Source organism: Aulostomus chinensis, chromosome 17 (assembly GCF_037954235.1).
Source record: "Aulostomus chinensis isolate RoL2024-O1b breed Wild chromosome 17, RoL_Achi_v1.0, whole genome shotgun sequence".
NCBI classification, from domain to species: domain Eukaryota; kingdom Metazoa; phylum Chordata; class Actinopteri; order Syngnathiformes; family Aulostomidae; genus Aulostomus; species Aulostomus chinensis.
In genome coordinates, this window is record NC_141336.1 from 13,069,056 (window position 1) to 13,094,672 (window position 25,617).

Here is a 25,617-nt window from a genome sequence, read left to right on the forward strand (position 1 = left end):
AGTTTTAACTGGGCTTCTTTGTCTGTGGAGACAATGGCGCTGATGTGGCATGAGTGAACTACACAGCTTAGAGGATTAAGGCTGGACTGAGGCGCCGCACTCACTCTCTCAGTCACGCTCGCGCACTCAGCGAGCTGCACAAACACCCCAGGTTCACACACTTTTCTTAAACACACACATACCTACAAACAAAAAGGAGCACCCCGGTGAACACAGTCCCGTATGTGCTAAACGCACACGCGCACACACACACTCACAGGGGGATTATCTGTACAACAAAGTTCTGAACACTGCGAGTGAGGAGGCGTCTGAAGAACTGCACTCATCACCGAAGGATGGAAAGAGCACGACAGAGGGAAAAAAAGAGACGCACACGTACACACACTTCAGTGCGAGATACCTGTGTGCTGAGCAGCATATAGAACAGCATCTCTCCGTGTCTGTCCTGTGAGGCTGAGCCGACAGCCATTGCAATGAGAGATGGGGGGGGGGGGGAGAGATGAGAGGGATAAAGAGCTGCAGAAAGGAGGAGAGACAGAACAAATCAAACAGAAAGATGAAAGGGGATAAGAGGAGCAAGATGAGGAAAATCATTTAGAAAGAAACACAGCAAGAGAAAGATGGAGCAATTCATGACCTTGGCCCTGGGGCCACCAGACTTACACATCTTATTTCACAAATAGAATGTATTGATTTTAAACCATTGACGTGGTAGATTTCACACTATTAGCTTCTATCCTCATCCTTTAGTGTGAGGAACCCTGCCGGCTCTAAGCTTTGCTAAATCTGATCTCTCTAACATACCGCATGGACAAGCGTACAGGTTTATTACCCCTCGAGCTGTTTCTTTCATGCACCATTATGGCAATAGAGACAGAGAGAATGAGTGTGCATTTATGGAGGTCAGGCCGTGTGTGTGTGTGTGTGTGTGTGTGTGTGTGTGAGTCACAGTAGCTGCCATCGCAAGGTTTTTACATAGCACCCTTTATTGTATTTCGTGGGTCGGCGGTAAGAAGGCTGAACCAGATGCAGAATCATCCTATACATTAATATAACATGATCCCTTACAGAAGAGCTTCAACACGCAAAAACTAAGAATAAATATATTCACAACTGCCTCTACTATTGGTAGGAGATGAAAGCATAAAAAGGTACCTCCATAAAAGATAATAATCGGTAGTTGATAGAAGTGTCTGTTTTTTTCCTCTTTTTTTTTTGACAAAAAACATTGCTGTCCTGGTTTTTGTCCATTTTTTTTCTTTTTTGCCGTTCGATTTTCCTCTGAGATATACTTAAAAATCAATACAATAACCTCGGTGCCTTTGTCTGATCAAAGAAAACATAGAGCAGAGGTCCTTGTGGCCTCATTAAGTCTGGGTGATTAAGATATCCAAAAATGCATCCATTATCACAATGTCCTTCTGTGTGTCGGCCTTCCTTTGTTTTGTCTTGCGCTCGGAAAAAAAAAACCAACAACAACAAAAAAAAACACAACCAAAAAAACTCTTTCATTCCTCATAGCCACCAAAATCTTCGAACATGTCCCTCGTCTAGCCCTGTAAAAATTCAACTTTATAAGCAAACAAAGTTAACTGGATGGGATGAAAACAAATGAAGTGCATACAAATAACTCCAATAATGACTGGGTATATTATTATTTTTGGTTCATCCAGGGAATGCAATTATCCGGCGGCTTTGATTGGTCGTCCATCAGTGTCCCATCTGTTGGTAGTCAAACCTCTTTGTTTAGATAAATAGATCTGTATTTATAGAAAAATAAGCATTGACCACACTGCTGGCTGTTCATTGCTAAGGCACTTGGCTGTTTTCAGTCATTTCTTTCCTTCCTCACTTTGTCTCTGTCGCTTCTCCTTCCTTAATATCCACCCAGCTCCTTCCTGCCGTCACAGTTTATGACTCTCTATTTGATGTTGCAAAGAGCTGCTGTGTTTCACCTCCATGCAGGTCTTATGAGAGTGATAATATGAACATTAACGCCCACTGCCATCACCGCGCTGTCTCTCTCTCTCTCTCTCTCTCTCTCTGTCTCTCACTTTCTCACTGTGGCGTTGAGTAGAAAAATGGAGCCCGTAGCCTCAGTGCTTTACGATAGTGAGTGGTAATGGAGGAAAAAATACTGTAGTAGCTGCAGCTGAAGTTTTATCCTCCAGGCAGAGATCTGGGATCAGCTAATCCTTGCCAAATACCAACCTATACGCTAGTAGTGGGGGGTGGGGGGTGGGTGGGGGGATGGGGTGGGGATACAAAAACTGACCTCAGCTCGTTATCCAGGAATAAACATAGTGTGTAGTGTAGTCCCACTCCCCCACAGGCTCCTCTCAGAGCTCCGCCAGCCTCTGTACAGGAGTCATTGTTACTGGATGATTCACCACCAGAGAAGGAGATGATTAGGAGGCAGGAGAAGAGGGGCAGCAGGAAGTACAGGAGGGAGTGTTAGAACTGGTACGAGCGATCCAGCACCTCCATGTAGTCCGGTGTGGTCCTCAGTCTGTCTCTCTGCTCTCCTGCTCCCTGCTCGCTCTGGCTACTATTACTACTGCCTGCTGTAGAACTGGCAGTGGTGACTATGAGCGTTTGGTCTGGTCTGGCGTCCTGTTTGGAGTCTTGTGGGTGAGGGTAGCGTGGCGGAGGCCTCGCATACCTATCCGGCAGGTCTCTGAACTCAGGTGCGGGAAGTCTAAACAGGCAGTCCACCAGTTCAACCTTAGGCGTGGGGCCTTGGCTGTCGATAACAGTAGGGCACAGGATGCCGTTTCCGTGCAGCCCGGCGAGCTGCCCCATTGCCCCGGTGACAGTGCTGATGGGTGATGAGGTCACCTGCAGGGTCCATTCCCTCTCCTTATCTGCTGCAGAGCAATATCCAGCCTCACTCTCTTTGGAAGCTGCAAATGGCTGCTGCTGCTGCTGCTGCTGCTGCTGCTGCTGCTGCTGCTGCTGCGGTCGCTGTTTCACCACTGCGTCCTGCTCCTCTTTGTAGATGGCGTTGCTACAAATGTGCGAGGCCGTGGCAGGGTCGGGACCTTTTGACGCAGCCTCTGGCGGCAGGATGGTGTCGTAGACATGGTTGTGTTCAGGCGGAGGTAGAGGCGGTGTCTCTGTGAGGCCGTGATGGTGGTGGTGCGTCTGTTCGGTGAAGATTCCACACTCCATCTGGATGCCGGCCAAATCTACCTCTCCCTGGCGACGGAACGGCAGCTTGTCCCTCCTCCTCAGGGTGTAGGCGATTAGTGCCGCTGCCGCAAAGAATGCAGAGACAAACAACACCAGCAGGCTGAGCACTAACACCGATAGAGGGATTGAATCCTTCCCAGGAGGGATCAGGGGTCCCAGCCCAGAGCCGGGGTAGCCAACCGGTACACCGCTGTCTGGGACCGTGGAGGTGACTGTCTGCTGCTCCTGCTGCTCCTGGTCCTCCTGGGGCTCCAGCTCAGGGCAGAGTAGCTCCATGGAGAGGGAACGCAGATCTACGCCTTTGGTCTTTTCCGGAGAATGGCAGACCACTTCTCCCATCACCACCACTGCACTGAGCCCCTCCAACCAACGCTTGAGTGGTGCTGCTTCACAGTTACACTCCCACGGGTTCTGCTGCAGGTCCACCTGGAGAAATACACAACGCTGTCATTGCGTAATACGACACTAATTACTGCCCTGTCATGCAATGAACATTCATGAATCACTTTGCGGAGTGCAAACATAAACAGATAATTTTGCTGACTTCCTTGTGATGTATAATAGCAACATGGGAAGTGTCTCTTGAGTTGAAGAATAAGCCAGCAGCTAGCACTCTAATAAGATGACAAAAAGACAAATGAACTTTTCTCTTTCATGAGCAAGAATTTATGCGAAATGAGCGTTTGAGCATTAGCATAATAAATAATATCTCTCCATGATGACCAATGGCTCTTTAAGAGTCTTGATATATGCATGTGATGAGCAGCATTTAATAATGTAAATAAAGTTATCATAGGGTCGTCAGAACATAGAAGCGCTTACATTTACTGAATGGGCACTACAACAGGAATATTTACAATAAAGACCACAGGTTTGACACAAGTGGTTATTTACAAAACTTACCAGCATGCCTCTTTAAAATAGACCAAAATGTTATGTAACTCTTCCTTTTGCAATAATTTAAAAGGTATGCGCTTGAATCTCACAGCTAACTATTGACTGTATTTCCTTAAACAAAGAAACATTCAGTTTTCCAGACTCAGAAAAGGGCGAAATCTGATTTTGCACAAAAGGAATCACATCACATTGTCTTGTCTGCAGAACTGATCTCTTCCGTATCTTTAGCAATGACATTGACAACGAAAGCTGATATTCTCTCTGTCACTCTTCCAAGGAGCTTTTGCACAAGTGTTGTCATGCTAATTTGGTTAGGCCATCTCCTTGGCTTGCAGAAATAGACGGATGCTGTTTGAGATGATTCAGCATTGCTGTTGTGGGAGCCATGGTGCGGCAACCTCCCCACGCCTCGCGCTGAACAACAGGATGCTCCCCTCAGTCTTCTGGGCTTTTGTGTGGCTTGGATAAGTGGGCCAAGATTGCAACTAGAGGGTGAGCAGTTTAAAAAATGCAGTTGTTTCACCACGATTTGAGACACACTTAACATTAAAACACAACTTTCGTGACATTTTTAAACAATGTGAAAAAGATGTCAGATTGTTAGGTTGTTGTTGTTTTTTTCTTTAGTCGTTAGTATTTTGTTTGGTTTTTTTTCAATTTACACAACTTTTATAAATACAATCCTGCATCTGGTTTGGAATTCTTCAAGCATTTGATCCCCAGGTATTGTTTGCTTTCACATAGATCCCAAGAGCTCCATCCACTTCTCATTTGGCAGCATCTGTCCAACATGTCCAACACTGTTTAAATTTTACACGCCTGGTCACCTAGTATGTTATTTGTTGTCAACTTGTCAATCAAGGCGGTGTTGTAAGGGGAAATTGCAGACCCTCAGTTGGCCAGACAGGTGCTAGTTTCAGGAGGGGAAATATGAGTGCCTGACATCATTATACATTTTTGGCGGGGGGGGGGGGGGGGGACGTGGAGGCTTTTAGGAAATTAATTCTACAACAAACACACACATACAGTATGTCAATAATGAAGAGAGGAGAACCGACAAAAATGGCAAACTGGGTCCAAATATATACATCGGACAAAATACGTATTTGATTTCTTTTGCGGTCATCCTTGAAATGTGGTTATCAAACACTTCCTTGCAATGATATGTAACTGAGGCTAGATAATTCACAGCTGAAAAATCTAAGTTGAAATCCAGAATAATGGACGGCGGCGCACTGAACAGTTTGCCTCGTTTCCATGTGAGTCTGGAGTGTGCAATTTTATGCAATGCACTGAAAGTCCATTCACTGCCTGTGGAATCCTCCAGTGTGAGTGCAAAGCTCCGATAATTTCCAGTCCGGTACTTGTCTGAAAAACCACAACCCCCCCCCCCCCAAAAAAAACCCAGAATATTTCATAGACGGTGCGCTAGGAAATACAAGCTAGCATGCTTCAATTGAGCTAAATAACAAACTTTTGACACCTCTGCAGCCATCTCTGTAGTGCTCCATGCGGATATTCATATGTCTAGATGTAGAACCTTTACTTGTTTTAAATAAATATCTATTTAAAACTTTAAATATTTCTGGGCAAAGTTTTTTTTAGTTTTTTTTGTTTTGTTTTGTTTTGTTTACCAAAAAGGAAACCGGTACACTGAAAAAATAAACTTCACTAGGAATCTAATGATTGTAAATACCCCTAGCATCTGTTTCTGAATTACTTTGAAAAAAAAAAACCCAACTGTTTTTATATTAGTACATACAGTATCTACCATCATCGATGAAGATATGCCACTCATGTACGGGCCAAATGTAAAAGGTCACAAACAGAAAACCCCTTTTGTCAGACAAAGTTCTTTGAAACTATATTGCTTTTGCAGGTTTTGTCAAAATTTTGGAGAAAATTAGAACGTTCATGTTTGTTCATGTTGTTCATGTTTAGCCATGACTCTAATAATAGATCTCTTCACCTGAAGAGCAAAATTCCACTGTCAGTCATCAGAGCAACTCTGGTTCTTTCACAGAAATATTGTCAATATAAGCAGATTTTAGAGGTTGTAGTACAGAGATGTTGCCTTTACTCTCTGCTGACGTGACATTGCTGAGCTCCAGCTTGCCAAGCTGTCTTCTAACGTGCTTCACTGTCTTTCGAGGAAGACTGAAAATAAAAAAGGAATCTGATGCGCGAGGTACAACTTTGTTTTGTCAAAGGCATATATGGGGAAACTGTCATCATGGCTCCATTACACCCGAATTGTTAATCATGCGGAGACATGCATCAAAGGAAAATCCCTGATGTTAGATTTCCTTGTTGTGCGAATGCATTCCAGGAGTTCCTCTTTTTTTAAAAGTGTCATAATTTACTTTCATAGTACACTCATGCTCCTCTTGCCTGCCTCGTCAGCCTCAGATAGTGATTTCCTATATTTCCCAGAGGGACTTCAACAACCCCCAGAGAAGGGGCACGAACTTGTTCCATCCAGCGGTTTGTGTTTCATGAAGGTAGAGCGAGAGAGAGACAGCGTAATAGCAAAGAGCAAGAGTTTCTGTTCCATTGAGACTATTGTGAGCAGAGTAATTGGCATCTCTGCCTCGGTGTGATTGCTGAACATCAGAGCAACATGGTGAGTCGAGAGAAAAGCCAGTTATCTTTGATTCTGAGGCAAAACAAGCACCGACTTTTAATGCTGCTGTGTTAGATATCTGGATTTCCTGTGTTCAGAATGTGCCTTAACAGCTATGGAAGTGTGTAGACATGATATGCAGACAGGTCTGGCCTGCTACCTAGAGAAATGTACAGGACGTATAACGGCTGACCACTAAGCTATTATTATTTCTTATTGCTTAAAGGATTATATGACGGAACAATTTGACAGGGTGCAGTTTTCGCATTCAAATGAATAGTAAAATCTTACATTCATCAAAATTGAATTACAAACAGGAAAACACAAAAATTCTTAGATCAGTTTGATGACAGTAAAAAAAAGTTTTTAACGTACTCAATAATACTATTAAAACCTGAAATAATAATAATGCAACAAAAGTAAGTGCTTTATGTTGCTGCGCCATATCTTCACCCATGAAGAAAACTGGATACAAGTGGTTGTTCTGTGCGCTTCGGTGAATAATGAGACATTACAGTGCTGTGATACGAGGCAAGCTGGTCTTATTAGCATTTAATGCTAATACTGAGATAGCCAGAGAGACTCATGTCCACCCTGATAAAAACAAAACAAAAAACAAAACGCATTTGTATGCATACCAGAACACTGCTAAAAGCCTGGCGATTTCAAGGTTGTTTATTTATAATTTTTGTCAAAAAAACACCAGTCGTGATGGGTTTGGTTTTTCGTGATGGGGGGGGGGGGGGGCTGCTGTTCGGTGCAAAGTAAAGTGAATTGGCTTTCTAGTTAGAAAATATAGCTTCTTACTCATAGTGTGTAGAGGCTATATTTTATATAAATGCATATGTGCCTCTGTGTGTGCGTGTGTCCATATATGAGCATTTTTGCGAAGGAGATAAAAGTTGTAAAACAGCCAAATGAAAATAACGGCGAGAAGCAATATGTTTAATCAGCAGATTGCTCCAGTAGTTTGAGCTTGGAAGAAATTTGAAGAAAACTTCTTGTACTCTCCAGTAAAAACAATCAACTCTCACTTGCACACGATTCTACATTTTAGACCTAAAAACAGGATTAACCTGGCCCACGCTTCTACCTCGCCTCATGTTGATTGACTAGCTGCTGGCAAGCTGCTAGGGCAGAAATAAACACAAAATTGCAAACTGAACAGCCATTAAATGGAAATTCCCATATTTTTCAGCGTTAATTGTTCCCATAGTCATTCACCCCAACTATGTTTCTTGCTGTTGAAAAGTTAATAATACGGTACATCAGGGTAGAAGTCTGCAAATGTTCGAGAGCTTTCCAAATGAACTTGCAGGTGTCCCTCTGCCATTACCTGAGCCATACAATCCCATATCCAGGTGTCCATTTCTTAGATTTAAATGCTTCATGTAAAATTTAAGGGGCTTTTTTTTTTTTACATCCACAATGGATCCCACAAAGTTACTGTGATATCTCAAATGACTCTAAAGTTTCCTGCCGTTCCACAGTTTTATAGCGCATTTAGCTTCATTGTTTTACTTTTACAGCCTTGCAGCAAATCTCTAAAAATCCAAAGTTAGTTATTTTTGAAGTAGAACATGTAGCAGCTAAGGAGCCAAATGTTGTTATGAAGATGGTAGAGAGCTAAATAGAGCTAAAGAGGAGAATTAATTTACATATCAAAACAAATTTATGATGATGTTTGGTTTAAGCTTTTTCCCGTAAAGCAAATGCAAGACATCATCCAGACATCTCAGCTTGGCATATGCTGGATACATAAAAAAAAACAAAACAAAAAAGACCAGATATATGCTAACATGTTATGCCAAAGATTAACTTGTCAATTTGCCTTCATTGCAATAAGTGGACAAAAAAAATTAGTGACAGGAGATTTAAAATTCATTCTGGTAAGCTTGCCTACACATTGCTTTGCATTTGGAGAGAATTTTCCAACTCGCTGACATGAAACCCCAAATTATTAGAAGTTGAAAATAGCACAAGCTAGCTTTAGCACTGCTATTTTTCTGCTAATGACAATTTGATCAATGAGTAGTAAATTTGTGTCTATCATAAAACAGGTTGATGAAATAATAACACCAGCTCCATTAAAACTGATAATCAAGCGGAGGAATAGTTTCCTTTTCATGTCGCCATTAATTCACCGCTGTTTTCTTTCCCGAGTGCATTGGAATTGTATCTGACAGCGAGCAAGGTGAGGTGTGGGTAAATTTCTTCAATGCAGTTGGTAATTATAAGAGCGCTCCCCTACTAAACTAGATTTCCTTCACATTTCAGTATTTTTAAAAGGTACACTCAACTACTTACAGTGCTATTAAGAAATTGCAGACACCATCATTTCCTTTCAGTGTTTCACTAATGATTACCTTTTAAATAACAGTGTTATCAGGGAGGTATTTTGGATAAATACTGTATCCGTGCATGTAAGTGGGTGTAACTGTATAATCCTGTTCTTGATGGTGACAATGACTCTAAGCTATACATGCTGCTACTTTATGATTATCAAAATGGAGAGCTTTTTTTTTTTACAGCAGCTGTGAGCGTCACCCCGCTTCCATCTGCGTTACCCTTTGATTTTACTCTGCAAACTCTGGCTCCAAATGCACACGTTGGTGCCCAGAAATCCCACTTCCCGAGCTTCAAACAGGCCAGCAGTAAGTCAACAGGTGATATCATTGTCACATTATTTTCTGCAGCGCATGGGCAGCACTAATGTGGCTTTGTCAGAGTAATAACAAGGCTGGTAAATGAATGAACTCAATTAGCGTGCCACATATTTTAAGGACTACAATGGCGATACCACTGGGCTTTATGAATATGGCCCACGGTGTGTGCTTCCATTTGGTGAATGCTTTAATGCTGTTGGACATCAGAGGCGTGTAACAGCACAAAAACATAATACACTTCTACATGCTACTGGTAGCCCCATAAAACACAACCGTCCTTCTCTTGAGCAAACATTTAGAAACAGCCTCTGAACTGCCAGTTTCACCCACACTACCTTAGGATCAGGATTTGTTCATGGAGCAAACTAAAACGAAAATTCACAATGACATTCAGGCTAATCCACACCCACCTTACCTCATTCTACTCAGGCTGTCTAAGAAAAGCCTGGTACACTAAATTTGCTGAAGTGAGAGGAGGCAGGATGCAAAAACGTAATACTTGGGGTTCAATCCTTCTTTGAACAGTGAGCAGTCACATAATGCTGCAGTCAAATGTGCAAGATAAGGCCTTACACTAACTGTAGTTTATGGCTTGATAATTATAACCCTACTAAAAACTTGAGGGCTTCAGCTTTCTTCAGTTTAGCTCCTGATTTATTAAGACCACTTATGCAAATCCAGTCAATTGCAATTTTCCAATTAGAATACCTGAGGCGCAAACATAGTCCCACTTGCCACAGCAGAGCTCTCAAAACAACAGACGATGCAGATGACGGGGGAAACTGCAGCTGTGCCTGGCACAATTCTGCCGGGACTCTGATTTTTTTTTTTTTCTAGGTTTGAACCAAGGGACTTGTGATATTTTCAATTTGAACCCTGTATTTTCATCATGTTTTGTTTATTTTGGTTGCCTTCCTTCTATGTGCACCCCCCCCCCCCCCCGCCCACGCCCTCCATCATCCCTAATCAGCCCTGCCATGTTCGAGCATTTCTCAATACCAAGTATGCTAACTTCTAACTTGCTAACTAACTTAAATAACAACATGAAGTTTATGAACTAAACTTTGCAAGTCAATTTTTCCAGGAACAACATAACAGAATAGCGTGTAAGAATTATTCACCAAAAAAAAATAGCATTTAAAAAAAAAAACAACCTATATCCCAGCACTCAAGGTGGGCTTGAAAAATAAAAGGGCTTTTTTTCCTGTGAGTCATTAAAAACACATCAATGCAGGTCAGCTTGCACCTTCTTCTGGGTGTGTGAGATAATAGATTTAGACTGGGAGTTAGAGATACCTAAAACAGAGGATTTCTCATGTTTAACCTCTACTGAGACATTATAGCCAGTGAAAGATTTCAGACGGACTCACTGTGATAAGGCTGCTCTCGGTGAGGGAACATAAACTCTGACCCTCTTGGTCATTTAAAGAGGAACTGCCTGACTTTCCTGTTTCGCTGCATTTGTGAAGAAATCAAAGCTAATTTCAGTATTTCAATTTTTTGCTTGGTACACTGACCACAAATGTGAAGACTGTAATTAAATTCTCAACTAAAACACTGTAAAATTACTTCTTTTTTTTTTTTGACATGCTTTCTTGAAAATTAGAACCATCAGAGTGGTGAGTTTTCTCTGCCGTTGCTGCTGGTTGGTTTGAGATGCATTCTGGGAAACTTGGTGTTCCCGAGTCCACACAAGTCACTTCATCATGAAAAAGGGAAAAGCGAGAAAATATCTGGGTTTTTAGACTGGACTTGGGTTGATGAGACTTTTGATATTTGTGTAGAGGACCTTTTGTTTCCCCAATTTATTAGTTCCTTGCCTGCCATCGCATCCTCACCCCTGCACTCAGCCTTCTTCTTCCATAGTCAGTTCTTAGCTTGCTTCTCAGCTTGCCCTCAGGTACGTAACCCGGTCTGCAAGCTTTTAGCGTGTACCCGGTTCTTGAGTTGTTGCCGACCACAGCCGTCCCCCACCAATGCACCAGCCAGATGGGTTTTAGTCATCTGTCTCCAAAGCTCTGCCTCCAGAGCCCATGTTAGAGCCTCTAGAACCAGTGTTGCAGTCATCCCCGTCTCCCACACTGCAGTCCCTGCCTCTGTTGTCTATACAGCAACAGTCGTCCTTTCGTGCACTGCAACAGTCCCTTGATCCTGCTCAGCAGCTCCAGAGCTTGTTCTGCAGTGGTTCCAGTCTCCAGGGTCCATGCTGCTGCCGCTCTAATCTCCCAAGCTTCCCATTTCCCTGCCTCCACCAAAGCATCTGCCTATTCTACAGCTGATAAAACCTGCTCAAACCTCTGCTCCTCAGTTTTTCGATCCAGCTCTTGGTTATTCTCACAGATTTGCACCAATCCCAAGTCACCCTGTCTTCGATCCTGTGCTTGAGCTGCCGGATACTTATCCACCAGCCTGCAGCTGAATCCTCTGGTGATTTTCCTGGCCTCCTACTTCATCACTGAAGTTTAGATGGACTGACCTTCCGGAGTGGTTTGACTTTGACTACGTCCTGGACACAGTTAGTAGCACCACCCTCCACAACAGTTCCTTCAGAGCAAACCCTCTTTTGCTGTCCACACCATGGTCATCCTCCAGACTGTCCTATGTCCCAGTCACCTTCCAGGGCTGTCCAACCTATGTTGCATCCTTGACCCCCTCCATCCACCTTGTTCCTTTTCCCATGCGATGATGTCTTGAATCTGTCCCCTGAGATTCTCTGTTTTCATCACCGTTGCCTTCCTGTTATTTCCTGTAGCGCCTCCCTGCTTGCTGTCCCCCCCCTCACACACACCCACAGCGCATCATCCTTGCCTTCTTCTCATTGTTCCCAAGCCTATCAGCTCCGAGCCTGCATTCATGTTTTGCTAGTCTGTTCAATTCTCTCTGTATCAGTTGGTTTTGCCTATGATATCCTGTTCCAGAGTTCTCGTTTTGTTATTTATGGTTGGTTAAAATAAATATGAATTTGTCACGATCCTGTCTGGCTGCTGCCTCTCGCAGTTGGATCCAGCTGCCTCCGTCTAACAGTGCCAGAAGCCTGGACATCAGGAGCTGCCAGAGGATTTAAATGCAGGAATGGCTTGATCCAAGATTTCAGTTTGTTTTGTTTATTTTGTAAAGCTGTGATAATATAATGTGGCAATTTATTAGTTCTTTTAATCTCATCGTCTGACATTTGAAGTAAATATACTCTCTATAATTATGCACATTTTGTTAATCAACAGGGGTGATCTAATTCTGTAATCTCCATTTTTCATTGTCACTCAAACCAAACACATTTTATTCAGCCTAAATTTGCAAAAAGCCTCTTGCTAGGTATCTGACTCATTTGTACACATGGTAAAGGTTATCATACCACATTCTTTTTAATCATCCACCCACACAGAAATCCCCACAATTATGCAGCAAACAGAATTTACACCAACCTGAACCAAGCCGGTGAGATGCTCCAACACGCCCTCCATAGGAAGATGCAAAAGGTGGTTGTTTCTGAGATTGAGGCGAGCCAGATTTACTCCAGAAAACACACCAAGAGGAAGACTTCTCAGTAGGTTGGCGTTGAGGAACAACAGCTGGAGGGATGGCATGGAGTCAAAGGTCCCACGGTCGACCTCACGGATCTCATTGTACTCAAAGTAAAGGTACCTGAAGCATGAAAAAGGAAGCCAGGATGTAGTTCATATAGTATTTGTGTCCATATTTTATTCTAATTTCATTTGCTCTCTGTTTAGCACTCACTCCATTTTCTAACCTTTGCTTTTTTTGAACTGCTGCAACATGTGAATTTTTCTTGTGTTATCATATCTTAAAGGAAGCATCGCCTCCTTTCACTATTTAGCTGCATTTGATAGCAAAGAAAAAGCCATCAAGTGTAGTTTAAATTCGATCTATCCTTAACGTTTTAGAAATACCGTGATTAAAAATCATGAAGTTCAGAGTAGGTAGTAATTTACCTCTCTTGCATCTCAGCATTATAATTACGTAAATGAATATTTATGTAAACAAGTGACAGAAATTTGATTTAATTTCTACTTTTGCAGTTCACAGTTGATTAGTTGATCAGTATCAAATGATATTCTGTAATTGTACACTGACGAATGCTCACCCTCTCATTTGCATGACTGATCATTATGATAAATTCAGGAGGCTTTAAATTTTTAAGGTTCCACACCATAATAGAAATCTGTGTGGACTTAAAGGTGAAAAAGTATTATTCCAGACTTTTCCTTGCATGCGACTAATCCAATAGACTTGCTGAAATAAGGATTGGTTTGAATCAATTAGCACTCACTTGCCCTGGAGCGGCTAACAAAGGCTAACGAGAGGTTAAGAGGAGAGATTGGGTTTTTTTTTTTGGAATGTTCTAAGAGTATCATTGATTGATAGTAGATTTTCTGTGTCTTCTCTTAAAATCTACAGGCAGTTAAGAGGGGAAATAGTTCGCTGAATATGTAGGTAGCATTAGCATGTCAGAGCTCATCACCTTTCTACTGTGACACGCACCTCATTCTTTATTTAAGAAAACTTGACAGCTCCCTTTTTGGAGGGAGTGAATGAACTGAACGCGGCGGATATTTGCTGGGATTCAAATGCATTATTCTCAGGGGAATCATCTTTGTAAGCTGAATCTGGCAGCGACATGTGTGTGTGTGTATGTATATACATACACACATATATATTTACATATACATACATGTATGTATATGTGTAAGTGTGTATATTACATATATACGCACACATATATATATATAATATATACATATGTACATACACACATACATACACACACACACACACACACACACACACACATATATAGTATATATAAATAATTTAACTTTGGCCCCCCCCAAAAAAGCTAATTCCTGGCATCACCCAGTACTCTCGCTGCCTTATCAACACCCCAGTATGCAGATACAAAAAAATATTAATTTTCACCTTGTCACTCATACCAGGCTCTCACCTCAAGTGAAGCGTGCCATCAGGCAGCATGACTAACAAATGACAGTCCTGGAAGAGAATGGGTACTTTTCTTTTCAATCTCCAGTGAAATGGTAGTCAAAATGTTCCAGAGTCAATGGCAGTATTACAGCATAATTAATTTCCGCATACTTATAAACAAATACCCGAGCTGACATGTGGTTTCAGTTCATTAATTTGTTTGCGGTGAAAGTACCGTGCTTTGAAATACTGCCAAATTAACCAAAAAAAAAAAAAATTCTACCTTAGATTCTGCAGCCCTAGGAACATATCAGGGCTGAGCCTCTCCAAGTTGTTCCTGTTCAGGTAGAGGCTCCTCAGGCTCGTGAGGCTGGAGAACGCGCCCTCCTGGAGATAGGAGATGCGATTGCTACCCAAGTGAAGAAGATCAAGGCTGGAGAAATTCCAGAAGTCTGTGCGATAGATCCTCTGGATTAAATTCCCACTAAGGTACAGCTTGCGGCCATTGAGCGGCCGTGGCGTGAGCTGGGACACGTTGAGAAAGCCGTTCTCCTTGCAGTTGACAGTCAGGCCCAGGTCTGTGATATGCAGGTTACAGGTGCAGCCCAGGGGACAGATAATAGGGATGGGGGGTCGTGTTTGGTAGCCAGCCACAGGGGGATTCGGGTTGGGCATCAGGCTGCGGGGTGTGGGAGATGTTCTGGATGGTCGAGGCCTCTTTGTAGGCCTCAGGTGCCTGTCCTTGTCTTTACGCTCTGCTGAGGAAGAGGATGATGAAGTGGAGGAAGTATGAGTGTGCTGGCGGGAGCCATGCACCATGGAAGAGGGTTTAGTGGGCCTGACCCGCCCAGGGTGGGAGTTAGGTTTAGAGTTAGGGGGTAAATTTTGCGGCTGTGTCCCCCCTGATGTTCCACCTCCCTCGCCTTGCAGCTCTTTATCTGGGAGATCGGCACAGAGCTCCTTGCGAGGGATTTCCCTCAGGTCTTTGCCATGAAGGTGGAAGGGATATTCGCAGGTAACGTCCCCGACTACAGCAGTGTATGGGATCTGACCCAACCACTGCTGAAGCTGCACTGCCTCACAACCACAGTTCCAGGGATTCTCCTCCAGCTGAATCTCCATCAGGGAGCGACCAACATACTCCAGGGTGCCAGCATATGCCAGACTCTTCAGACGGTTTCCCCGCAGGTCTAGATGAGTCAGAGACACAGATCTGGTACAGGAGGAACAGGAGAAGGACAGTTAGATAGGTTAAATCAAAGGACAACTTGATAGCGAGTCAAAATACAGGTTCTAACATTCCATTGCTGACCAATCTGTTTTTCATCTGATGATTAACACGGCTATATATATGTCTGACACTGATATTTCTAAAGATCTGTCCCGGCAAAATTGAAAAAGCTTTGTAGTACATTAATCAGAATCTAACCTGAACAGATGAGCAGGCAAAACAGGGATCAGGTTGTCGTTCAGAATGAGAACTCGAAGCTTGTAGAGGAACCTCAGAGCACCGCTGTCAATTCGTTTGATCACATTGTAGTCGGCCTGCAGGTAGGTAAGAGAAATGTGATGAATATATAATTGCTGCAACTGGAAAATGGACTTATCACAGTAGGAACACTGCTGAAACTCTGTTTGAAATGACACAGATTCTTTCTCTCACCTGCTAGCTATGAACTAGTTCTGTCACAGCTATCTACAGTATTCTTTAGCAAATTTGAACGGTGATTCTGTCAATCATGGTTGATCAAACTGGATTAAATCTACCTGCAGGTATTCTAGTGCCTCTAAGCCAGCGAAGGTATCATTTCTGAAGACCTCCAGCTTGTTCTCATGGAGGTACAGGCGTCTGAGTTTGGCCAACCCATGGAAGGCTCCCACTCGGATGTCCTGGAGTGCATTGTTGCCAAGGTTTATCGACACTGCGTTACCAAGGTGCTGAAACCCGTTGCTATAGAGACGCCTCAGTGAGTTCCTCTGAAGGTTGAGTTTGAAAGGGCGGATCCATGACTGTGACACCTGCATGATTAATTAGAGGTGCGATTAGTTATCTTATTAATTACATGAATTTAAAAGTAAAAAAAACAGCCATAAGCTACATTACAGACAGGATATTAGACTTAGAGATACATTATGTTACTGAGACAGATCACCTGCCATCGCTGTGCAATTAAGTGCAGCACACTGTTGAACATAAATTAACAAGGATGATACCTGGCTGACATTAGTGAAGCCCCGCCCATCACAGTGCACGTGCAGTATGCCTTCTTTGACCTCACACGAGCACGGCTCGAAGCATGGCTCATCCACCTCTTCCTCTGAGTTGTCCACTAGAGGGGTGTGTGTGGACGTTGGGGTAGGTGTGGGGGAGTGTGATGCCTGGGATAGACACACACACCCCAGGGCCACCACCAGAGTGACCCACTGCATCCTCCTGCTTCTCCCTCTCAGCTCAGCAGCCTGGGGCTACAGCCCTGCATCGGCCCCTCACCGCACTGCACGAGGAGACGTGGCACATCCATACATACATTCAGACAGAGCAGGAGGACACACAAGGGGATAAAAGAGGGCAAGAGCAAGTCAGTTCAGGATGAATCAGATTGAGGGTACATCACAAGAATTCTGGAGCAGTCAGAAAATAAAAGTTAAATCACAGACTGGAGCGCCATGGGGAAAGAATAACATTACACTGGAATGACATATAGGCTGACTGGAGGCCACGAGATGCAGTGATATTTGTAAGGCCACAGCAAACATATGTAAAATGTATTCAGGGTGTGCAGTAAAACATAGCAAGGGATGCACCGGGTTGGCAAACATGTGAGATATTGAATTAAAAACAGCACACTGAACAATCTGCTTTAGAATAAAAAATTCTGACATTGAAAATGCAAAACAAAGGCAAAACATGTGGGCTTCACCTGTGAATTACATTTTATAATTTTCAGAGTGGCTTTTTGGACAAGTAGAGGGGAAAATAAAAGCTTGTGATGAATATATTCATCTGTATTCTCAAATGCCCGACGAAGCCGAAATGTCACGCATGTGTTGTTTTAATGTATGCGATATGAATATGGGTAGATGCAAATCAGATTCATAATGCTGGCGCCTAATGAACAGCTCCGTTTAATGCGACGAATGGCAATCAGAGAGCAGAAAGATGGAGCACGAGATATCCAATATAATCAATCAGCCAAATATGTCAGGTTATCAACTTCTGTCATACTCTGTATTGTGATAATGACAGTGGAGTGACAGCACCCCGTGAATCAAAAACTCTTTTAAAATGGATGTGAAGACGGCGCAGCGATGAGGATAAACATGAACTGACGTTAATAGCGAGGAGCATGATGATGACGAACAGCCCGATGTGTTCATTCACAGAGTTGCAATCCTCCTGGAAACCAAACACAACACAGATGAGATGCGAGCCTTGCATGGGGATATTTCCTCTCAAGTCTTAATGAGATCTAAATTGGATAAAGCATCTCGATCTGCTCACACAGTGTTGAACACTGCCATGCGAAATGCAATAATGATCATGATGGTATGGTAGCTGTAATCATACAGCAATAATCTAGCATCAGTGAGTTAGACAAGGAGGCAGCGGTGAAAATATCACCGGCCGGGTAGAGGAAGAGCAATCACAGAGATGATTATGATGGGGAAGAGGAAGGGAGAGGAGGAAAACAAGAGCAATGGAATAAAGGAAAACAGATAAAGGAATGGGCAAAGTGTGGGTGCAGAGGAAGAGGAAAAGGGTGAGGTGGGAGAGGAGAGTGGGATTGCATAAGAAGTCAGTCAAGGCTGCCACTCAGGATGAGAGCTCGCAGTGAAACAGCTGAAATCTGATATTGATTACATCAAAGCCCTCCTCTCGCTCGCCCTGCACACAATGTACGCCTGCCTCACCGAGAACAGTGCTGGAGCCAAGTTGCATGTTTGTGTGTGTATGCGTTTGTGTGTGTGTGTGTGTTGATGTGAGAAAGGTCAAACCATATCCAAAAAGTATGCTTTCACAGCCTGCCAAGTACAGAAACAGGTATCTAGACACGTGTGGATGACTGTGTGTGCTTTCATAACAAACCATTGTAATGCAGCAGGACAATCCTGTAAAAGCATGAACACAAGTGAAATACATGCTTTTCCTGCTGTAAGACGGGGAAAATTTCACCCACACAACAACAACAACAACAACGTGTTTGGATTTGCTTTGCTTCATACAACATGGTAATCTAGGCCAACGTGCTCAATGGTGTTTGACAAATTGGAATACAATACGATCCATTCAGAGTCCCAGTTGGTCTTTAGAGGACAGTTGCGCTGTCATCCAAGAAAACGCATTGTTTATTGCTGGGCCCAATGTGGCCCCCCCCCCCCAACACACACACACACACACACACACACACACACACACACACACACACACACACACACACACACACATGTACACAGGAGATCAATACTGGGTCCAGATAGACCACTGGGACTCCACCACCCTGTTAGATGTTGCTTTGGTGGATGGTTCCCTCATAAGAGGTAACACAGTCCAGCTCCTGCTCTAATCAGCAGAGTGGACTCGTCAGCAGTCGGCATAGCTCTGCATCATAATGCTAACAAGAAAGAGTTGACTCGTGACAGCACAGCATCATCTATCTTTCTATCTGTATGTCTTTCTATCTATCTATCTTTCTATCAGTATGTCTGTCAAATCAACATGAAATCAGGCCTGTAACATGTATGTCTTCCCTCCCTGTCTTTCTTGAGTCTCTCTGACTCTCTCTTTTTTTCTTGTCCCCCCTCTCTCCTCTAGCCCTGCACACTGACGCAAGCCAACTGGAGATGACGGCCACCGCTTATTCTTCACCATATTATTCATGTCACATAATTTCAGCGTCTACCTCTCTGTCCTCTGTCCGTCAGAGCCTCGCCAAAGCCCCGCCACTGGCTTTTACATCATGGGCCCCTGCTCTTCTCTTGCTTAACCCCCCCCCCCCCCTCACCACCACCACCACCACCACCACCCCTCCAACACAGACCTGCACTATCAGGCAAGCAGCAGCAGCAGCATCACTGATCAAATGTATGAATAGCCCACAGCCCTCCAAGAAAATCAATTAGCCCCTAACAGTAGCCTGCAGCACACACATTGTGATAGTTAGCAAAATTAAAGCATGACCAATTAAACAGCCTAGTCATTAACAGAGCCCATTAACACATTTACCAGGCTATGTATGAAAATCCTTGGCAGAGTAACGCAATCCAATTGCATTCCCCATTGTCTGTCTCTCCCCACCAGTCTCTCTGATCCACACAGCGACGCTTAGCAGAGCAGGGATGCGGGTAATACTCACTCAGTCCGCCGCCAAAGAATTAGGGAACGACCGAGAAAACACTTTAGAGGCTGTCTGTCGATGTCGTTCACGTTCAGCCGCACTCCTCTCTCTCTCTCTCTCTCTCTCTCTCTCTCTCTCTCTCTCTCTCTCCTGTAGCGGCTGAGGCGGATGAGAGAGGGAGGGGGGGGGGGGGTCCAGAGCAAGGTGGTGGGGTGTGGGGGGAGTGGGGGGACGTGATAAGACTGCAATGAGGTGGAGGATAAAAACCGAGAGAGAGACAGAGAGACAGAGAGAGAGAGAGACAGAGAGAGGGAGAGAGACGATTGGCTTTAGGATGCAGGTCCGCTTCTCCACAGTGCAGCCCGTGGGAGCTGCGGCACTGGACCGCTGGACAGGCAGGCGTGCGTGCGCTGCGCGGAGTTGTAGCCTGCGTAATGATGGAGAAGCCTCTCTTCTTCATCTCCAGCACAACTGGGTAATTCATAGAGGAGGAAGAGGAGAGAGGGTGAGAGAGACACAGAGAGAGAGAGAGAGAGAGAGAGAGAGAGAGAGAGAGAGAGAAGGTGGGGGTGATACGGAGGAATTAATCATGCAATAAGACTGCGCGCAAGTTTCGACATGAGGCATAAAGCGCAGGGTGGGTTCCTCCTGTAAATATGCAGTTCCGGCTTCTCATCATAAACAGATGACGGAAGTCACAGACATAATGGGCCCCATAAACTTTCTCCTCACGTTGCCCGCGCGTGTAGTCTGCTAAAAAACACCCCGACTGTTCAGCTATACCGACAACAATTTATAATCTCATTAGTTTATTCATCTCTCCTCTTGCCCTTAAGCACCGACGGATTTCGTGAAACCGGTGTGTGCGTTACCATGGCGACTCGTGCCAGCTGGCTCGTGCACGCGCCCACAGCGTCAGTCGGTTAAAAACTGTGGCGACTTTTACGAGGAGGAACAGCGGAGAGGCCGGCAAGTCTGTAGGACTTCCATCACAACACCTGTTTCGCCAAATGGAAGCTGGGCGCAACAGATGCCGCTAAGACTGCGAGCAATTTAGCTTCCTTCAGCGGCTAATCGCAGCCTGCTAGGTTGTTGCTGCTGCTCCATTAATACCGCCTCTAAGTGGCAGGTGTAGGCCTCTAAGGGCCCCCAATGTCAGGATCTCCATCAAGGACACCCGGGTGCGACGCAGTTGAAAACAAGCATTCCAAAGCGTTCAAATATCAGTCAGCCGGTTTCACGGCTATAGGGAAAGATTTAATAACAACATGTCTTCCACATTACTGAGCTGAAAGTTCAATTTTCAGTTCAATTTCACATTGATTTCAGCGTGCATTAAGGTGAATCACCTTGAGGAAATGGAGAGGTACGTCTCTCCCTCTCTCACACACTCTCTCCTTCCTCTACCTCTCCCCAAAGCGGTGGAGGGGAACGCTCTCCCCAGAGATCCCTATCAGAAACAGTAACAGAGACTGTTCCAGTAATATCAGGAAGATGTAGATGATGGTTATAGATTTCAGGGCTCTCAGGTGCATTAGGCTGTATTACAGCTTCCCCACAAGGCTACTTAAGGCTCGCTTGCACCAGTAAGAGGCTGGCAGCCATGGTGCACGTATGAACAAATGCATTTGCTTACAGACATATTTAAGTCACATATAACATGCTAGTTTGCATGTATAAATAAGCTTCAGCAATGAATATTTCCAGCTCCCGATCAGTGGCACGCAGAGGTAACCTGATCCTAGACCTGAGGCTATATCGTCTACCTTAGAGTGCCCGTGACGGAGAATTTGTGAGAAAAGCTTTCCTGGCTGTTGTCTTGCTGCTGAACCATGGATGCTCCCTAAATTAAGAAAACAAACGGAGAGGAACTGAGAGAAGATGGTTATCAGGCCCCATCAGATACCTGCATGTCTGTTCTCTAGGGGCAGGAGCCACTTGGCGCACATAAAGCACTTTTTGGGAGCGTTGACGGGGCCTCTAAAGTAGGGGATCTATTTATACTGGCCTAGTGGTGTCTGTGGAGCTGTCCGGTGCTGAAATGGATGGGAACTCATGCTGTTTCATTTCAGCCACTTCTCCTTTCTTCCTCCTCCGCTTTCTCCTTCTCCAAAGGCTTCCCTTTCTCCCATCTGAATTATTTCTGTCAGTTCATACTAAGATTCCCTCTATTTCCCTCCTCATTCTTCCTTTATCTCTCCTCTTCTTTTACTTTCTTACTTCGATCCTCCTGTGGGCTCTTGTCAATTCATCCTGGTGTACGTGTCACTCTTTCTTTGATTCCTCCTTTTTGTTTTCCTCTCTCAGCTCAATCTATTGTGGACATATTGCAGGAAGCGGTCATTCCATTTTGTAGCTCACTCTAATTATGCTTTTGTTCATAAAACATCCACTGGGACTTATATGCATGGCTGGATGAACACACACACACACACACACACACACACACACACACACACACACACTGACAAGATCATGGTTTAGCTTCTCCCCTGCCAGTCCAAAGGTTCAGAAAATCTCCTTAAAGTGACATGTTGTGCGTTGTACACGTGTTGTGGTCTCTGTGGGGTCTGTGCTGTCCCCAGTTTCTAGCTACCCAGTGGGATGAGGCAATCTGAGGCAGGCAAGGGCGCCCTAAACATCGGGAAGGAGTAGAGGAGAGCAAGACCAAGAGGGAGGGAAGGGGGAAAAAAAAACAAGTGGGGGAGACTAGAGGGTTTTGCGAGGACCAACTTGCATGAGGTGAAAGCAGAGATAGAGGGGGAGATATAGAAGAGGAGGAGATGGGGGGGGGTGGCCAGGAGGGCAGGTGGTTCTGTCATTAGCTCCAGATTAAAACAGAGGGCAACTCCAGAGGACTCACCTCTGATTCACACAGTCGTACTGCAGGAAAGGACAAGCCTCCCGGGAGACATGAAACACTCACATGAGCACACACGCTGAAGACACACTAGTGATTCACAGGATTACCCACAGGCACATGAACACACACAAACACATATATGGGCATAAATCCCCCCCCCCCATTTTGCATAGCTACACACAAGATACACCGTGACTCACAAGAACATGCGGACTCCCACATATGGCGAGTCATGCAACACACACAGGCACATCGTTGAGCTAATTAATCAGATCTCCTGTTTTAATTAGGATTTAGATCAGTTGCTATGGGAACCTTGCCCCCTTGGAATCTTCAGGTAAAGACTGCGGCTGCTTCCAGTGACTCTTCAGGAAGCTGACCAAGAGGGACCAACTCATAACACCGACAGTGATTCAGCTGGCTGCGTTCTGCATTGTGTTTTTACACAGACACATTTTTCTGGCGAGGCCTGCGGTGCTTGATCTGAACATCAATTTTAGCTTGGTCATAGAGAGGGACACAAAGTGGAATTTTAGACAGCTCACGTTGGAGAATATGTGTTAGCAGTAAAAGAAAGGTGCATGGTTTGTACAGGCCTAACAAACCGATTACTGACACCAGTCTGCTGATTCTGAAAAAAATTTGCTCAAGGTGAGCCGTTTAAAAGCATTTTCCCACACTTCTGACCTGGTGCCAGCGCTGCTACGGTGTGTCTGGTGAGAGAACTCTGCTTTGGAAACATCATGTTTCTCAATCAGCAGGATTTTGAAAAAATTATAAGGCAAGTTTCCACTTAACTTGTTGGAGGGATGTGGTACGAGCCAAGGTAGAATCCATCTAATTCAGAGACAGATTAGTCATCGCGCCAGGGTCATATTATTGGTACCACAGATATTGGTCATTGTTTTAAATATATCAGTCTGATGCCCGGTATTTATAACAATAATAATAATAATAACTTGGATTTATATACCATAGCACTATTCCAAGACCCAAAGCCCCTTTAGAAAGTGGTCTACATGAATAAAACTAACAGCCCAGGTTTTTAAGTCTCCTCTTTGTTGATCATATATTTTTTTTATTGTGAGAAAAAAATGCAATAAATATATGATTTATCACTTTTTCCAAATGTTTTGGAAATAGAGAAAAATGTTACTTTTCCAAATTCACTTTGTTTGCCTTTTTTTTCCCTGTGAGCACAAGATGTGAAAATGTAAATTGTTTTTTGTAAATGTCTACGGCCAAAACAGTTGTAAAAATACCTGCATATTGTAAATCTGCCCCCCCCCCCAAAAATCAAATATCATGCATCCCTACATAGCGCCATCTGGTGGCAGCAGGAATTTTCATATTTTTGTTACAGTTTGATGGACTCCTACAATAGTAGGTCAGCCAGATTCATCTCAAATCATGAAGGCCTTAAGAACTTGTTGATGGGTTATTGACTGACTGAGTTTCCGCTAGCTTTGGCGAGGCGGTCATATTTGATATTTGCCACATATTTTCCACAATGGAACGCTGTTGTAACTAGACTTCACATGGTCAGATATTTTCCAAATTTAACATCGGATGAGCTGAAACTACACGCTGTGTTGTTTTCATGAGATGTACAGCAACTTAATATATATGTTCTCTAGTGCCACCTAGTGAATGCAAGAAGTTATATTTGCACCGCAGTGCACATATTTGCCTGCTCCTTCAGACAAACTACGGGATATCATCAAGTTTCACCGCCCTTGCGCTCTATGAAACAGCCACATATTGGGATGTGCGGAAGCTTTCTAGTTCTTGGTGTTTTCACAAGTGTTCAATAAGTGATCAATAGGTTTGTTAAATTCACTGCTTTTCACTCTTTATCTGACTGCTTTCAAGTAACACAGAAGACTCCTTCCCATATTTATCCACGTATTAAACATTAAGGTTATTTTATGCAGACTGGTAGAAAATATTCTATGCAAGAAGAAAACTCAAACTACTCTGGAGCAATGCCGCCTATATCCATAATGAGCGTCTTAATATAACATTAGCACAGGTGAACGCTGGACTTGATGAATTAGGGGAAGAGATAATGCCAAGTAAAGCCATTAGGATCCAGGAACTCAGGCGTGTGTCTGGCTCGCCGGTTGTCATGGTTGCGGTGTTTATCACCTCTTTCTGCCGACAGAAGCCCAGGGGCAAATCAGACTGGCTTCAGACAGAGAGATGCAGGGAGCTGGTTGGTGAGTGAGGGGGAGGACATATTGGCACAGCGGAGGGGTAAAATGCCAACACGCTGCAGAGGGGAGGACGAGGAGGGACACTGGACAAATGTCAATGTGGCTTCTTCATGATCGTTTTATTTTTAACCATTTGACTGTGATTAAAGGTTTTAACTATAATGCACATTTTAGCCAAAGCTATTAGGAAATCCTTTATTGTGTATTGAAGTGATGTTTTAAATTGCTCTTTTGTTCATTCCTGGCTCTACTTCACTCTCCTTTGATTAAAAGTGTCTTTTATTTTAATCAATTGTCTACTCTCTCTCACTCTCTCTGTCTCTCTTCCCTGTGGACCACTTGCAAATGAGAATGAATGAATTTACTAATATTTTAGGCCTTTGAAATTCAGTGGGAAAAACACAGATTGGTACCTTATTAATTGGAGTCTGAGATACCATCTGAATGTTATACCATCCTGGGAAAAGAAAAAAAATCAGGTGTAATGCTCCACGTGGCCTCTGCCTGCCACCTAGCGGCTTTTAAACCAATCATCCCAGTTTGGAGTCATGTACAGGTACATTGGGTGACGTGTGGGGGGTCCATTTTGACTCAGCACAGAAGCTGTCATGTGTCTATAGCTGACAGATCAGTTCACATTCACTTTAGCTCTGTAAGGGTGGCTAAGCAGACACAAAATCACTCGTGACATTTACCGATGCTGACAGGCGGTCGGTTGAACATTCTCAATCCAGCAGCCATAATCATAAACAGATGGCTAACAGCTGCCGGGGACATCCAGGTGGCTTCTGGTTGTCGATGCTGCCGTCCGTCCAACCCCTTCTGATTCCCACTGTCACTACGCCTGCCTGGATGCGCATGTTAACGCATAAACCACGCCCCTTCA

At 44.0% G+C, this 25,617-nt stretch overlaps 1 protein-coding gene across 3 annotated transcripts; it reads right to left on the minus strand.

Moving 5' to 3' along the window:
* Nucleotides 1-989: 989 nt before the first annotated feature.
* On the minus strand, nucleotides 990-25,617 carry LOC147246364 (SLIT and NTRK-like protein 3). Of its 3 annotated transcripts, none has more exons than XM_086181636.1 (7): nucleotides 25,427-25,617; nucleotides 16,531-16,811; nucleotides 16,084-16,335; nucleotides 15,746-15,861; nucleotides 14,600-15,529; nucleotides 12,801-13,020; nucleotides 990-3,618 (listed from the first exon to the last, which is right to left on the minus strand). In XM_086181636.1, the coding sequence occupies exons 2-7, from the start codon at nucleotides 16,744-16,746 to the stop codon at nucleotides 2,455-2,457; spliced, it is 2,898 nt and encodes a 965-aa protein (XP_086037762.1). In that variant the 5' UTR covers nucleotides 16,747-16,811; nucleotides 25,427-25,617; the 3' UTR covers nucleotides 990-2,454. The 3 variants fall into 3 exon arrangements, with proteins under 3 accessions (XP_086037762.1, XP_086037761.1, XP_086037764.1); XM_086181635.1 differs by lacking the exon at nucleotides 25,427-25,617 and adding an exon at nucleotides 19,671-19,794; XM_086181638.1 differs by lacking the exon at nucleotides 25,427-25,617 and adding an exon at nucleotides 19,541-19,584.

Bases quoted from the DNA above. Each gene is read 5' to 3' on its own strand.
- LOC147246364 (XM_086181636.1), bottom strand. From the start codon at position 16,746: ATGCAGTGGGTCACTCTGGTGGTGGCCCTGGGGTGTGTGTGTCTATCC. The intron at 16,336-16,530 runs GTATCATCCTTG...TTAATCATGCAG, and splicing joins GCTTCACTAATGTCAGCCAG to GTGTCACAGTCATGGATCCG. The intron at 3,619-12,800 runs GTTGGTGTAAAT...GTATTTCTCCAG, and splicing joins ATCTCACCGGCTTGGTTCAG to GTGGACCTGCAGCAGAACCC.